General features: G+C 38.5%; 1 protein-coding gene across 1 annotated transcript in view; it reads right to left on the bottom strand.

Moving 5' to 3' along the window:
• LOC100372792 (beta-mannosidase-like) overlaps window positions 1–15,547 on the bottom strand; it is a 36,981-nt gene that overhangs the window by 14,581 nt on the left and 6,853 nt on the right. Inside the window, exons 3-8 of the mRNA XM_085494279.1 lie at window positions 12,064–12,212; window positions 10,192–10,391; window positions 7,017–7,085; window positions 5,906–6,128; window positions 3,694–3,865; window positions 2,057–2,361 (exon numbers count right to left, since the gene is read on the bottom strand). Of these exons, the coding sequence (XP_085350405.1) occupies window positions 2,057–2,361; window positions 3,694–3,865; window positions 5,906–6,128; window positions 7,017–7,085; window positions 10,192–10,391; window positions 12,064–12,212 (1,118 nt within the window). The remainder of the gene's footprint in view (window positions 1–2,056; window positions 2,362–3,693; window positions 3,866–5,905; window positions 6,129–7,016; window positions 7,086–10,191; window positions 10,392–12,063; window positions 12,213–15,547) is intronic.

The raw sequence follows: 15,547 nt of genomic DNA, 5'->3' as shown, positions 1-15,547 counted from the left end.
GTTTGTCCAAGTGTTCTCCACAGTGTTTGTCCAAGTGTTCTCCACAGTGTTTGTCCCAGTGTTCTCCACAGTGTTTATCCAAGTGTTCTCCACAGTGTTTGTCCCAGTGTTTGTCCCAGTGTTCTCCACAGTGTTTGTTCCAGTGTTTGTCCAGTGTTTTCCACAGTGATTGTTCCAGTGTTCTCCAGTGTTTGTTCCAGTGTTCTCTACAGTGTTTGTTCCAGTGCTCTTCACAGTGTTTGTTCCAGTGTTCTCCACAGTGTTTGTTCCAGTGTTCTCCACAGTGTTTGTCCCAGTGTTCTCTGCAGTGTTTGTCCCAGTGTTCTCCACAGTGTTTGTCCCAGTGTTTTCCAGTGTTTGTTCCAGTGTTCTCCCCAGTGTTTGTCCAAGTGTTCTCCAGTGTTTGTCCAAGTGTTCTCCACAGTGTTTGTCCAAGTGTTCTCCATAGTGTTTGTCCCAGTGTTCTCCAGTGTTTGTTCCAGTGTTCTGCCCAGTGTTTGTCCAAGTGTTTTCCACAGTGTTTGTCCAAGTGTTCTCCACAGTGTTTGTCACAGTGTTCTTCCCAGTGTTTGTCCCAGTGCTCTCCCCAGTGTTTGTCCCAGTGTTCTCCCCAGTGTTTGTCCAAGTGTTCTCCCCAGTGTGTGTCCCAGTGTTCTCCACAGTGTTTGTCTCAGTGTTCTCCCCCAGTGTTTGTCCAAGTGTTCTCCAGTGTTTGTCCAAGTGTTCTCCACAGTGTTTGTCCAAGTGTTCTCCAGTGTTTGTCCCAGTGTTCTCCACAGTGTTTGTCCAAGTGTTCTCCAGTGTTTGTCCCAGTGTTTGTCCCAGTGTTCTCCACAGTGTTTGTTCCAGTGTTTGTCCAGTGTTTTCCACAGTGATTGTTCCAGTGTTCTCCAGTGTTTGTTCCAGTGTTCTCTACAGTGTTCGTTCCAGTGCTCTTCACAGTGTTTGTTCCAGTGTTCTCCACAGTGTTTGTTCCAGTGTTCTCCACAGTGTTTGTCCCAGTGTTCTCTGCAGTGTTTGTCCCAGTGTTCTCCACAGTGTTTGTCCCAGTGTTTTCCACAGTGTTTGTTCCAGTGTTCTCCCCAGTGTTTGTCCAAGTGTTCTCCAGTGTTTGTCCAAGTGTTCTCCACAGTGTTTGTCCAAGTGTTCTCCATAGTGTTTGTCCCAGTGTTCTCCAGTGTTTGTTCCAGTGTTCTCCCCAGTGTTTGTCCAAGTGTTTTCCACAGTGTTTGTCCAAGTGTTCTCCACAGTGTTTGTCTCAGTGTTCTTCCCAGTGTTTGTCCCAGTGTTCTCCCCAGTGTTTGTCCCAGTGTTCTCCCCAGTGTTTGTCCAAGTGTTCTCCCCAGTGTGTGTCCCAGTGTTCTCCACAGTGTTTGTCTCAGTGTTTTCCACAGTGTTTGTTCCAGTGTTCTCCCCAGTGTTTGTCCCAGTGTTCTGCACAGTCTTTGTTCCAGTGTTCCTCCCACTGTTTGTTCCAGTGTTCTCCCCAGTATTTGTCCAAATGTTCTCCACAGTGTTTGTCTGTGTTCTCCCCAGTGTTTGTCCAAGTGTTCTCCCAAGTGTTTGTCCAAGTGTTCTCCCAAGTGTTTGTCCAAGTGTTCTACACAGTGTTTGTCCCAGTGTAGTACATTCTGTCACACCACACCCCTCCCTTCCTCCCCTCCCACAGATATATTAGTACATTCTATTACACCACACCCTCCCTCTCTTCCCACACATATAATATTACCTTCCATCACATAACACCCCCTCTCTGTCCTAGCTCTCCTCTCACCTACATAATAGTACCTTTCTAGTATCAAACAACACTCCCTCTCTACCTTCCTCTCCCAAATAAATAATAGTACATTCTGTCACAGTCCACCTTCCCCTCCTACAGATACAATATTACCTTCCATAATATAAAACCCCTCTTCTGCCATCCTCTTCCACTTATATAATGGTACCCGGTACTTTCTATCTTAGCCACATTTTTGTCCCTCCTGTTCCAACCCTCTCCCCTCCCATAGATATAGTGGTTCAACCAGAATGGCGATTAGTGTATCCCTGTACGTACCTGCTGTGTCGCTTCTTGTGTGACGCTCTTTAGGAAATCCTCGTTGGTTGGATACATGGAGCACGCAAACATGAAATCCTGCCATATCATAATGCCAAGCTCGTCAGCTATATTGTAAAACGCATCCTGTTCGTAAATACCACCTCCCCAGACACGTAGAGCATTCATATTGGCGTCCGCAGCTGATTGGAGGAGATTTTGTAATACGGTTTTGTTGACTCGTTCTTGGAATGCATCGGCAGGAATCCAGTTTGATCCTTTCAGGAAGATGGGTTTATCGTTTATCTTAAAATAGAAGCTCAGACCTATAAAGAATTATAATTAATATAATTAAGAGTTCAAAAACAATTAATCCATTTTCTGAACTTCTGGAAATTCTGTGTTATGAGTGAAACTAAATCGGAATAACAATGGTCATACATTGTATACCGGTAGTTGTGTTAAAACAATATTGCGTGAGATTCAACTTTTTGGGGTATTTAAACCCTTCATACTGTAAAATGACTAATTTTCACTGGGTTTAAATTTCACTGATTTACCATTTCAGGCATATTTAGTGGGTTTTAAATTCATGGTTTCGTCATTTAGATAATGTGTTCTATGCTAAATTTTACAGATTCACTGGGTTTTAATTTAGCGCATTTTCCAGTCAGCGAAATAAGCTAAATTAAAACCCAGGGAATAATTAACCCTTTTACAGTAATGTGCTATACCATACACATTTGATGATGGTCAATTTTGATAAATTATGGTATGTCATATTCCCCTCAGAAAGATTTGCATATTGACATTGAACTACAAAAGAAAGAACTTCAAGCTCATAATCATATTGTTTGATTATTGTGGCAGACATTTGATATGCACCATTCACGCAAAATCTCATAAAAAGTTCACAAATTCTACAAAGGTGCTATAAGATTTAGCATGCCTTTTAACATGAATATTGACATTTATTTTGTTTATAAAAACATAAATTTTGCTTCACCAAATTATAAATTTCACAACTATACTAAGATTTTTCAATATAACGATAACTTTTGCAATGTGTGATTTTTTTTTGTGACAATGAAGAGCCAGGAAATATTTATCGAAAAACGTCTTTTTTCCACCTTAAAAAAATAGAATTTTTCAGCAATTTTTCAGATGAAAATTTCTCAGTGTTCGAACAAGTTTAGTGTAAGAAATGTTATAAAAATAAAATGTACTATAATGCATATTAATAATCAAGATATGATATACAAAAAATGTATTTTTGGGTAAAAAGTGACCTTAACCATTTCACCAGCACTTTCTCGCCAAAACTAGAAAAACCCTGAAGTTATACCCGGACTGTACTGTACATATATCATACATCAATATTAACTTTTTCACCACCAGACTTTCTCGTCCAAACTTTGTTGCGCTTTTTTCTTATATTCTTATATTTCTGGAAATGAACCCTAACTTTGAGCCAACAGACAAAATTTCAGTAAATTTTCAATTTTTACTCAAAAAATTTGTCTATTTTTGTCCCAATCTTATAAAGGAAAGTGCAGACTATAAATGGGACTATTTTGTGGATTTGTGATAAAAAGCGGAAACTGGTGGTGAAAAAGGTTGACGTACAAGAATTATAGGATAACGTTCGTATATCCTACCGTTAGCTGCCGCTACGTTATTAGCCGTTATTGGTTCCTGCACTAATTCAACAGTGCGGAAACCGACACGGAATCTCCGCGTAGATTTCTCTTCAAAAGTGGGACAGGTCAGTTGCACCATTACCTCATACAAATGTTGTTCGCCATATCCTCGGGGCCACCATGTCTTCGCCTAGAAATCATTAAAATTAAAAATAAGCCCGAACAGAACTGGTGTGTGGAATAAAGAACTGATAAAACTAAGATTACACACACATGCATGACTATAATAGACCATTTCCCGTTTACTGAGAGATCCCACGTCATACGAGAAATTAAACGTGAAACTGGACAAACAAAGGTCATAGAATCATAGTGAAGTGTGGAACTATTTTAATTCGTATGTTCACACTTAAAGCGGGGGTGTCGTCACCTACGCATGCGCCAGGTGGCCATAGCGTGTCGTTGTTTACAAACATGCATCTACCCATGAGCCTTTGCGTTCTTAGCGTGTGTTGTTATCGTCGCTTGGGACTCAATTCCCGCACGTGCGCAGGTGACGACCTTCTCGCTTTAATAATGACTTACTCTAGACATTTAATGACAACCAATCAATCAATCAATCAATCAATCAATCTCGATTAATGAAGGATATCTCAATACCATATTACTCTTTGAATGATCTGCATTTCGACACTAAACTATAAAAAATAAGAATCCAAATTCAAATCATTTTTTTGAACAATTTTTGCGACAATGATTTGATCTATGTTTTTTACGCATTACACAGAGTTTCTCAATGAACGATAAATCACCTATTATTGAAAATTCTCGGAGCGGTTCAGAAATTCTATTCTCAGAAAACTGTCTTAGCAACATAGAACATTCTGTAACGTAACTCCACCCCCCACCCCCCAAGAATACTTGAATAGTACATGTACCATTTAAAATACCGTACTTCCACGATCACCCCAGAACATAAGCACACCTATTATCATCAAACATTTAAAGAGTTGAGGGCATCCCTGGTTGTAGGACCAGGGTATTTTTACCAGGTGTAAAAATATTTCAATGCATAAAAATCGTGTTAGGTAAGGTTGAAACAGGCTGTTTGGTTTATGCTAGTACAAGAAAACTCATTAATTTTGTAGGCAAGTATTACAATACTCTTTCTGCTCTGTTATTACTCAGGATGAACCCATTGTTGCAATACTGAAGTAATCCATATCTCTTTAAGTGGTAGTTTTCGAAACACCAAATATGTGACTACCATGTGTATGGGGGGGGGGGTTGAATCACCAATTTTATAAAATATAGAAAATTAAAACACTCAAAATGAATAAAGACAAAATATTATTTATATCCCTGTAAAATATTTCTTGTAGGAGAACACATTGTTTGTTGTTTGTTGACGCTGTGTCCAAATAATCAGTGTTCATTGAGACTATCGTGAATGAGGTGAGAATGGGTAAACTAGATTTCACATGACCTTTTGGCAACCGCGACAGGCGTTAGTATTTACCTTTTTTTAATATAAAACAAACTTATGCAGATTACATATCTGACGGTTTTGAAAGAAAGCTACGTTAGCTTTAAGCCCACCAAATATTCAGACGAAAAAAAGCCGGAAGAATTATTGTTCTAAATCTCATTTTAAAGTCATAAATAGCGTTGTATTGAATAATAATAATCTTCTGCTAATCATTGTTTTAGTACACAATGTACGAGTTGTCCAGACTGCTTGATTTGTTTCTCAGTCCATTTTTACGACTTGCTTACAAGTATTACATGACACTGGTGTTTTAGAGAACAGAGTTTTTAAAAAAAAAAAAAAAAAAATAAGACAGAAATTTCTAACGAATACTATTCACTTTTCATAAAATAATGTTTTATTATGAATAGCTATTAATAGAAATAGTTCCAAGAAAGTTTGTTTTTTGTGCATAGTAAGAGTTTTTTTTTCCAAAGAAGAATATTTTTACTGAGTGGAAAAATTCTATATGTAACACTTTTGAAGTAACAAACAATCATTTTTTTGCTTTTCCTTAATAGGTTGAATGTCAACAATCTACCTCAAAGCAAGAGTTGTCACCTGCACACGCACCGAGTCCCAAGTGATGATAACAACACACGCTAAAAACGCAAAGGCTCATGGGTAAACAATGACACGCTATGGCCACCTGACGCATGCGTAGGTGACGAATCCCTCGCTTTAAGTTTATAAAATTTTTACCTGTTTTACTGGAATGACCATCTGTACTGGTACGTTTTTACCCGGCGATATTGTCACTGGTTTTGAATAAGAAATCCCGAGATTTGGAATCTGAGACATTACAGTGACCTGCTGACTTTTGACCTTCGCATTATTAGCGACATTTACATATGTCGTAAGTTTCAGCGCCCATGAACCATCAACTGAAATGTACAGTTCACAAAATACGTTAGGGTTTGAGGGGAGGCGGGGGGTCGGAATTTTGGGTGGGGTTGCTCTACAGCCAGCTGAAAGCAAGACCAAATACACTCAAAGTGGGGGATGCTTTTTTGCCGAAAAATGACCAAAAAAATTGAAGCCATATTTAAAAAAGAAACCTATAATACAATAATGGCACTTTTTTTTTAAATTATTTAGTAAACTTAGTGAATTGAAGATATCGTTAAAAAAAACACTATGTTAGGGGGTCATATAATGCACCTACATAGAAAATATTAGTCTAAGAGCACTTGGACTAGCAGTTTTTGATAAGCAATTTTCTTGCCAAAAATTACAAAAATAATGAACACAGCATGAAGAAATATGATAAAGCCAAGGAACCTACATACAAAATACCAATTTGCAAGCCATCAGATTTGTCATTTTCAAAAAATAAAAATAAAATTTTCTACCAAAAATTACAAATAAATTTTTATCAAATCTGATAGATAACTACAAAAGGCAAAATATTAAACAAATTTAGTACATGATTTCTCCAAAAATGTAAGAAATATTTACCAAAAGATAGAAAATTAAACAAATTTCACATCCAGGGCATCTGAACCAAAGATTTGTTGAGTTCAAAGTGAGTGCAAAGAAAAGTTGCTGTGTACTGGTGACATTCACCAAAAATTCACCAACCAATATTTGTTAATACAAATGACATAGCATTGTGGGTAATGTGTGGGCTACTGGGAATGAAAAGCTACAAGCCTGAAAAAAAATCATCAAAATTCGGCGAAATGTGTCAAAAAAAAAAAAAAACAGCTCATCATCTAGTAATTTTAGTAAAGCAATACCACTGACAGTTTTGATGCAGTAGAGAATATGAAGACCGATAAAAACAAATGTATATACTAGAATAATGATCTTACTCTTAACAGCGAGGGCAGACGTCTCTCTGATTACAGCACAGTTCCAGGCTTCAATATGTATGTTCTTCCTTTAGGAAAAAAAATATACAATGTTATACATGTTAATAAAAGTACAACCAATTGTACCTACCTACCTACGACAGTTTCAAACGTTTGGCACATCATTTTTTATTTATTCACCATTCTGTACAGAGGGTGGAAAGCTAGGAGGGACAATACTCACCATATACCCTGAGGTGCAAACGCTGGTCCCATCATCCCAACTGAATGAACACTGATTTTTTCCAATGAAATTGACATGGCATTCACCATTCTGTACAGAGGGTGGAAAGCTAGGAGGGACAATACTTACCATATACCTTGAGGTGCAAACGCTGGTCCCATCATCCCAACTGAATGAACACTGTTTTTTTCCAATGAAATTGACATGGCATTCACCATTCTGTACAGAGGGTGGTAGCTAGGAGGGACAATACTTACCATATACCCTGTGGTGCAAACACTGGTCCCCAATCCCAACTGAATGAACACTGTTCCTTTCTGATGTAATTGACATGGCATTCACCATTCTGTACAGAGGGTGGAAAGCTAGGATGAACAATACTTACCATATACCCTGTGGTGCGAACGCTGGTACCCAATCCCAGCTGAATGAACACTGTTTTGTTCCAATGAAATTGACATGGCATTCACCATTCTGAACAGAGGGTGGACAGCTAGCAGGGACATTACTTACCATATACCCTGCAGTGCAAACGCTGGTCCCCAATCCCAACTGAATGAACACTGTTCCTTTCTAATGTAATTGACATGGAATTCACCATTTTGTACAGAGGGTGGAAAGCTAGGAGGGACAATACTTACCATATACCCTGCGTTGCGAACACTGGTCCCCAATCCCAGCTGAATGAATACTGCTCTTTTCTGATGTAATTGATATGGCATTCACCATTCTGTACAGAGGGTGGACAGCTAAGAGGGACATTACTTACCATATACCCTGTGGTGCAAACGCTGGTCCCCAATCCCAACTGAATGAACACTGCTCCTTTCTGATGTAATTGACATGGCATTCACCATTCTGTACAGAGGGTGGAAAGCTAGGAGGGACAATACTTACCATATATATCCTGAGGTGCAAACGCTGGTCCCATCATCCCAACTGAATGAACACTGTTTTTTTCCAATGAAATTGACATGGCATTCACCATTCTGTACAGAGGGTGGATAGCTAGGAAGGACAATACTTACCATATACCCTGTGGTGCGAACGCTGGTCCCCAATCCCAGCTGAATGAACATTGTTTTTTTCCAATGAAATTGACATGGCATTCACCATTCTGAACAGAGGGTGGACAGCTAGCAGGGACATTACTTACCATATACCTTGCGGTGCAAACGCTGGTCCCCAATCCCAACTGAATGAACACTGCTCTTTTCTGATGTAATTGACATGGCATTCACCATTCTGTACAGAGGGTGGACAACTAGAAGGGACACTACTTACCATATACCCTGTGGTGCAAACGCTGGTCCCCAATCCCAACTGAATGAACACTGTTCCTTTCTAATGTAATTGACATGGCATTCACCATTCTGTACAGAGGGTGGAAAGCTAGGAGGGACAATACTTACCATATACTCTGTGGTACAAACACTGGTCCGCAATCCCAGCTGAATGAACACTGTTCCTTTCTGATGTAATTGACATGGCATTCACCATTCTGTACAGAGGGTGGATAGCTAGGAGGGACAATACTTACCATATACCCTGTGGTGCAAACACTGGTCCCCAATCCCAACTGAATGAACACTGTCCCTTTCTGATGTAATTGACATGGCATTCATCATTCTGTACAGAGGGTGGAAAGCTAGGATGAACAATACTTACCATATACCCTGTGGTGCGAACGCTGGTCCCCAATCCCAGCTGAATGAACATTGTTTTGTTCCAATGAAATTGACATGGCATTCACCATTCTGAACAGAGGGTGGACAGCTAGCAGGGACATTACTTACCATATACCTTGCGGTGCAAACGCTGGTCCCCAATCCCAACTGAATGAACACTGCTCTTTTCTGATGGAATTGACATGGCATTCACCATTCTGTACAGAGGGTGGACAGCTAGGAGGGACATTACTTACCATATACCCTGTGGTGCAAACGCTGGTCCCCAATCCCAACTGAATGAACACTGTTCCTTTCTAATGTAATTGACATGGCATTCACTACTCTGTACAGGGGGTGGATAGCTAGGAGGGACAATACTTACCATTTACACCCTGTGGTGCGAACACTGGTCCCTAATCCCAACTGAATGAACAATGCGCTTTTCTGATATAATTGACATGGCATTCACCATTCTGTACAGAGGGTGGAAAGCTAGGAGGGACAATACTTACCATATACCCTGCAGTGCGAACACTGGTCCCCAATCCCAACTGAATGAACACTGTTCCTTTCTAATGTAATTGACATGGCATTCACCATTCTGTACAGGGGGTGGATAGCTAGGAGGGACAATACTTACCATTTACACCCTGCGGTGCGAACACTGGTCCCTAATCCCAACTAAATGAACAATGCGCTTTTCTGATATAATTGACATGGCATTCACCATTCTGTACAGAGGGTGGAAAGCTATGAGGGACATTACTTACCATATACCCTGCGGTGCGAACACTGTTCCCCAATCCCAGCTGAATGAACACTGTTCCTTTCTGATGTAATTGACATGGCATTCACCATTCTGTACAGAGGGTGGCTAGCTAAGAGGGACAATACTTACCATATACCCTGTGTTGCAAACGCTGGTCCCCAATCCCAACTGAATGAACACTGCTCTTTTCTGATGTAATTGACATGGCATCACCATTCTGTACAGAGGGTAGAAAGCTAAGAGGGACAATACTTACCATATACCCTGTGGTGCGAACGCTGGTCCCCAATCCCAACTGAATGAACACTGCTTTTTTCTGATGTAATTGACATAGAATTCACCATTCTGCACAGAGGGTAGAAAGCTAAGAGGGACAATACATACCATATACCCTGTGGTACAAACGCTGGTCCCCAATCCCAACTGAATGAACACTGCTCCTTTCTGATGTAATTTACATGGCATTCACCATTCTGTACAGAGGGTGGATAGCTAGGAGGGACAATACTTACCATATACCCTGTGGTGCAAACGCTGGTCCCCAATCCCAACTGAATGAACACTGCTCCTTTCTGATGTAATTGACATGGCATTCACCATTCTGTACAGAGGGTGGACAGCTAGGAGGGACTTCATATTTATGTGCCATTGCTGTATGATTTGCATAAGTTATAGCTGACTGGAAAATGACAGAGATTGTATTCTCTCCTTCCTGTAAGATAAATGTCATTATTTAAAAATGTTAAAGAAAATCTAAAATGGCTGCCAATCAGCCATTGTAATTAGGTCTAAAACAAATGATCACATAAAGTAGAGAATCACAAAAATAAACACATGTGCACATATAGGCAGTTTAAATCAGATTTCCCATTTGAAAAATACTTAACAACCCTGCATAACAGATCTTTGTTCACCAAAATAAGAATTAGTGCACAAATCCTACAAATTGAAAAGAACAGATTTAACAATTTTGACATTTCAGAAAGAGGTGTCCAAGATGAAGCACATTTTTTGCTCAAATGCAATCTTCACAAATAAGAAAAAAAAAAACATTTTTGTAAATAACCTTACAATTCCTCTAAACAAGAAAATAGATGAAGAGAAACTAACATCCATTCTGAGAAACAAAGATGAGGAAATACTAATTGAGATTGACTTGTTTACAATTTGTTCCTTCACAGCAATATATTAAAGTGGATTTGATTGCAACAAAGGTATTTTTATTATTAACCTTTTCAGGACCAGTTCCCTCTTTTCATCACAAATCCACAAAATAGACCTCTGTATAGTCTGCACTTTCATTCAGAAGATTGGGAAAAAAACAGCCAAATTTTTTGATAAAAAAGCGAAAATTTACTCAAATTTTGTCCGTTGGCTCCAAAATTAGAAATAATGAAGAAATAATGAAGAATATAAGAAATAAGTGAAACGAGAAAGTCTGGACGAGAAAGTCTTGACGAGAAAGTCTGGACGAGAAAGTCTGGACGAGAAAGTCTGGACGAGAAAGTCTGGTGGTGTAAAGGTTAATATTCATGTATGACATGATATATGTACAGTACAGTCCGGGTATAACTTCAGGGTTTTTTCTAGAAAAAAACTGCAATAGGGAGCACTGCAATTCAGCGGCGCCACCAAGTGGGGGGAGATAGGGTTCTCCCTACCAGGGTGTGGAGTTTTTGATAATTCTAAGTTAAAATTGAGCATTCTATGGCTTCCTTGGGGCTAAAATTACTATCAGACAGGTCACAGTTGAAGACTGACCACATGTGATCCCTGGTCAATCAGAATTTTATGGTTGCCAGAGAATCTGCTCCCCAGGGTAAGGGAGTGCATGGCATGAGGACACTGCGCCCCTGTTCCCTTGTTTAAAAAATCCCTGTAACTTAATTTTGCCTTTTCATGAAAACGTATCATTTTTAAAGTGAGTATCATTGCCGTCAATAATTTCAATCTATTTTTTGAAGTATGTTAATAATATGGAACATATTTGAACTCACTTTGCCCAGTTTAGATATATGGTTTTAAAAGCAAGCTACGTAAAATACTTTATTTTCGCTTAGAATTAATTTTCACTATTTTCAATGAAGGAATGATTCAGTGAAAATAAAATCCAGCTAATATACCTTTTTTCCTATATTTTACATTCAACTCAGTGAAAATAAATCCCATACAAAACACCCAAAATGTGTTTTCAGCAAAAATTAATTCCAGCTAAAATAAATTATTTTACTGTAATCTAGTTTTAAGTCAGCTTAAGGCTACCTAAATGTTAAGTTATGCTTTGACTGTCTGTACTGTAGTTGACTTTGGTCGCTGGAACGCAAGTTTTCTCCACTCCTACTACTACCACTACCATCACCCGTATTTACAGTGTAGAAAGATACCTTAATAGCAGACTTGATGTCAAACACATTTCTGATGAACATATTCGTGGAATTCCCGACAACTTTGTCATTTATCTTGACCATTGCCACTGTGTCTAAACCCTCCGCAACTAACACCACTGAGCTCCTTGTAACCAATGTCTTGGTTGCTAGGAAACAAAATAGTGTGCTTTCATTGGTTGGGTGCATCGTAATGTTCATGGATTTGAGATTTTATTTCTAAAGTTCAAATGCCCTTCAAAATTACCATAAGTTTAATTTTGCATACCAATGCAGTATACTTATTTGGAAAAATTGAATGCCTGAAGATCTAATATGAATGCCACTTGAAAGATTAATATGAATGCCACCTGCAAAGTTAATATGAATGCCACCTGAAAGGTTAATATGAATGCCACCTGCAAGGTTAATATGAATGCCACCTGAAAGGTTAATATGAATGCCACCTGAATGCTTAATATGAATGCCACCTTAATAGTTAATATGAATGCCACCTGCAAGGTTAATATGAATGCTACCTGCAAGGTTAATATGAATGCCACCTGAATGCTTAATACGAATGCCACCTGAAAGCTTAATAAAATGCCACCATAAAGCTTAATATGAATGCAACCTGAAATCTTATTAATATGAATGCCACCTGACATCTTAATATGAATGCCACCTGAATGCTTAATATGAATGCCACCTGAATACTTAATATGAATGCCACCTGAATGCTAAAAATGAATGCCACCTGAAATCGTAATATGTATGTCACCTGAAAGGTTAATATGAATGCCACCTGAAAAGTTGATATGAATGCCACCTGCAAGGTTAATATGAATGCCACCTGAATGCTTAATATGAATGCCACCTGAAAGGTTACTATAAATGCCACCTGAATGCTTAATATGAATGCCACCTGAATGCTTAATATGAATACCACCTGAAAGGTTACTATAAATGCCACCTGAATGATTAATATGAATGCCACCTGAAAAGTTGATATGAATGCCACCTGAAAGGTTAATATGAATGCCACCTGCAAGGTTAATATGAATGCCACCTGAATGATTAATATGAATGCCACCTGAATGCTTAATATGAATGCCACCTGAAAGGTTAATATGAATGCCACCTGAATGCTTAATATGAATGCCACCTGAATGCTTAATATGAATGCCACCTGAGAGGTTATTATAAATGCCACCTGAAAGGTTAATATGAATGCTACCTGCAAGGTTAATATGAATGCCACCTGAATGCTTAATATGAATGCCACCTGAAATCGTAATATGTATGTCACCTGAAAGGTTAATATAAATGCCACCTGAAAAGTTGATATGAATGTCACCTAAATGCTTAATATGAATGCCACCTGAAATCTTATTAATATGAATGCCACCTGACATCTTAATATGAATGCCACCTGAATGCTTAATATGAATGCCACCTGAATACTTAATATGAATGCCACTTGAAAGCTTAATATGAATGCTACCTGAAAGCTTAATATGAATGCCACCTGAAAGCTTAATATGAATGCCAACCGAATGCTTAATATGAATGCCACCTGAAAGGTTAATATGAATGCCATATGAAAGGTTAATATGAATGCCACCTGAAAGCTTAATATGAATGCCACCTGAAAGCTTAATATGAATGCCACCTGAAAGGTTAATATGAATGTCACCTGAAAGGTTAATATGAATGCCACCTGAAAGGTTAATATGAATGTCACCTGAAAGGTTAATATGAATGTCACCTGAAAGGTTAACATGAATGCCACCTGAAAGCTTAATATGAATGCCAACCGAATGCTTAATATGAATGCCACCTGAAAGGTTAATATGAATGCCACCTGAAAGGTTAATATGAATGCCACCTGAAAGGTTAATATGAATGCCACCTGAAATGTTAATATGAATGCCACCTGAAAGCTTAATATGAATGCCACCTGAATGCTTAAAATGAATGCCACCTGAAAAGTTGATATGAATGCCACCTGAAAGGTTGATATGAATGCCACCTGAAAAGTTGATATGAATGCCACCTGAAAAGTTGATATGAATGCCACCTAAAAGGTTAATATGAATGCCACCTGCAAGGTTAATATGAATGCCACCTGAAAGGTTAATATGAATGCCAGCTGAATGCTTAATATGAATGTCACCTGAAAGCTTAGTATGAATGCCACCTGAATGCTTAAAATGAATGCCACCTGAATGCTTAAAATGACTGCCACCTGAAAGCTTAATATGAATGCCACCTGAAAGCTTAATATAATAGCCACCTGAAAGCTTAATATGAATGCCACCTGAATGCTGCTTAATATGAATGCCACCTGAATGCTTAATATGAATGCTACCTGAATGCTTAATATGAATGCCACCTGAATGCTTAATATGAATGCCACCTGAATGCTTAATATGAATGTCACCTGAATGCTTAATATGAATGCCACCTGAATGCTTAATATGAATGCCACCTGAATGGTTAATATGAATGCTACCTGCAAGGTTAATATGAATGCCACCTGAATGCTTAATATGAATGCCACCTGAAATCGTAATATGTATGTCACCTGAAAGGTTAATATAAATGCCACCTGAAAAGTTGATATGAATGTCACGTAAATGCTTAATACGAATGCCACCTGAAAGCTTAATATGAATGCCACCTGAAAGGTTTATATGAATGCCACCTGAAAGGTTTATATGAATGCCACCAGAATGCCTAATATGAATGCCACCTGAAAAGTTGATATGAATGCCACCCTAAAGGTTGATATGAATGCCACCTGAAAAGTTGATATGAATGCCACCTGAAAGGTTAATATGAATGCCAGCTGAATGCTTAATATGAATGTCACCTGAATGCTTAAAATTAATGCCACATGAATGCTTAAAATTAATGCCACCTGAAAGCTTAATATGAATACCACCTGAAAGCTTAATATAAATGCCACCTGAAAGCTTAATATGAATGCCACCTGAATGCTGCTTAATATGAATGCCACCTGAATGCTGCTTAATATGAATGCCACCTGAATGCTTAATATGAATGCCACCTGAATGCTTAATATGAATGCCACCTGAATGCTTAATATGAATGCCACCTGAAACGTTAATATGAATGCCACCTGCAAGGTTAACATGAATGCTACCTGCAAGGTTAATATGAATGCCACCTGAATGCTTAATATGAATGCCACCTGAAATCGTAATATGTATGCCACCTGAAAAGTTGATATGAATGTCACCTAAATGCTTAATACGAATGCCACCTGAAAGCTTAATATGAATGCCACCTGAATGCTTAATATGAATGCCACCTTAATGCTTAATATGAATGCCACCTGAATGCTTAATATGAATGCTACCTGCAAGGTTAATATGAATGCCACCTGAAATCATAATATGTATGTCACCTGAAAGGTTAATATAAATGCCACCTGAAAAGTTGATATGAATGTCACCTAAATGCTTAATACGAATGCCAC

This window comes from Saccoglossus kowalevskii, chromosome 20 (assembly GCF_978046115.1).
Source record: "Saccoglossus kowalevskii chromosome 20, keSacKowa6.1, whole genome shotgun sequence".
In the NCBI taxonomy this organism is placed as follows: domain Eukaryota; kingdom Metazoa; phylum Hemichordata; class Enteropneusta; family Harrimaniidae; genus Saccoglossus; species Saccoglossus kowalevskii.
The sequence above is the reverse complement of the archived record's forward strand: the minus strand, read 5'-3'. Positions and strand labels throughout refer to the sequence as shown.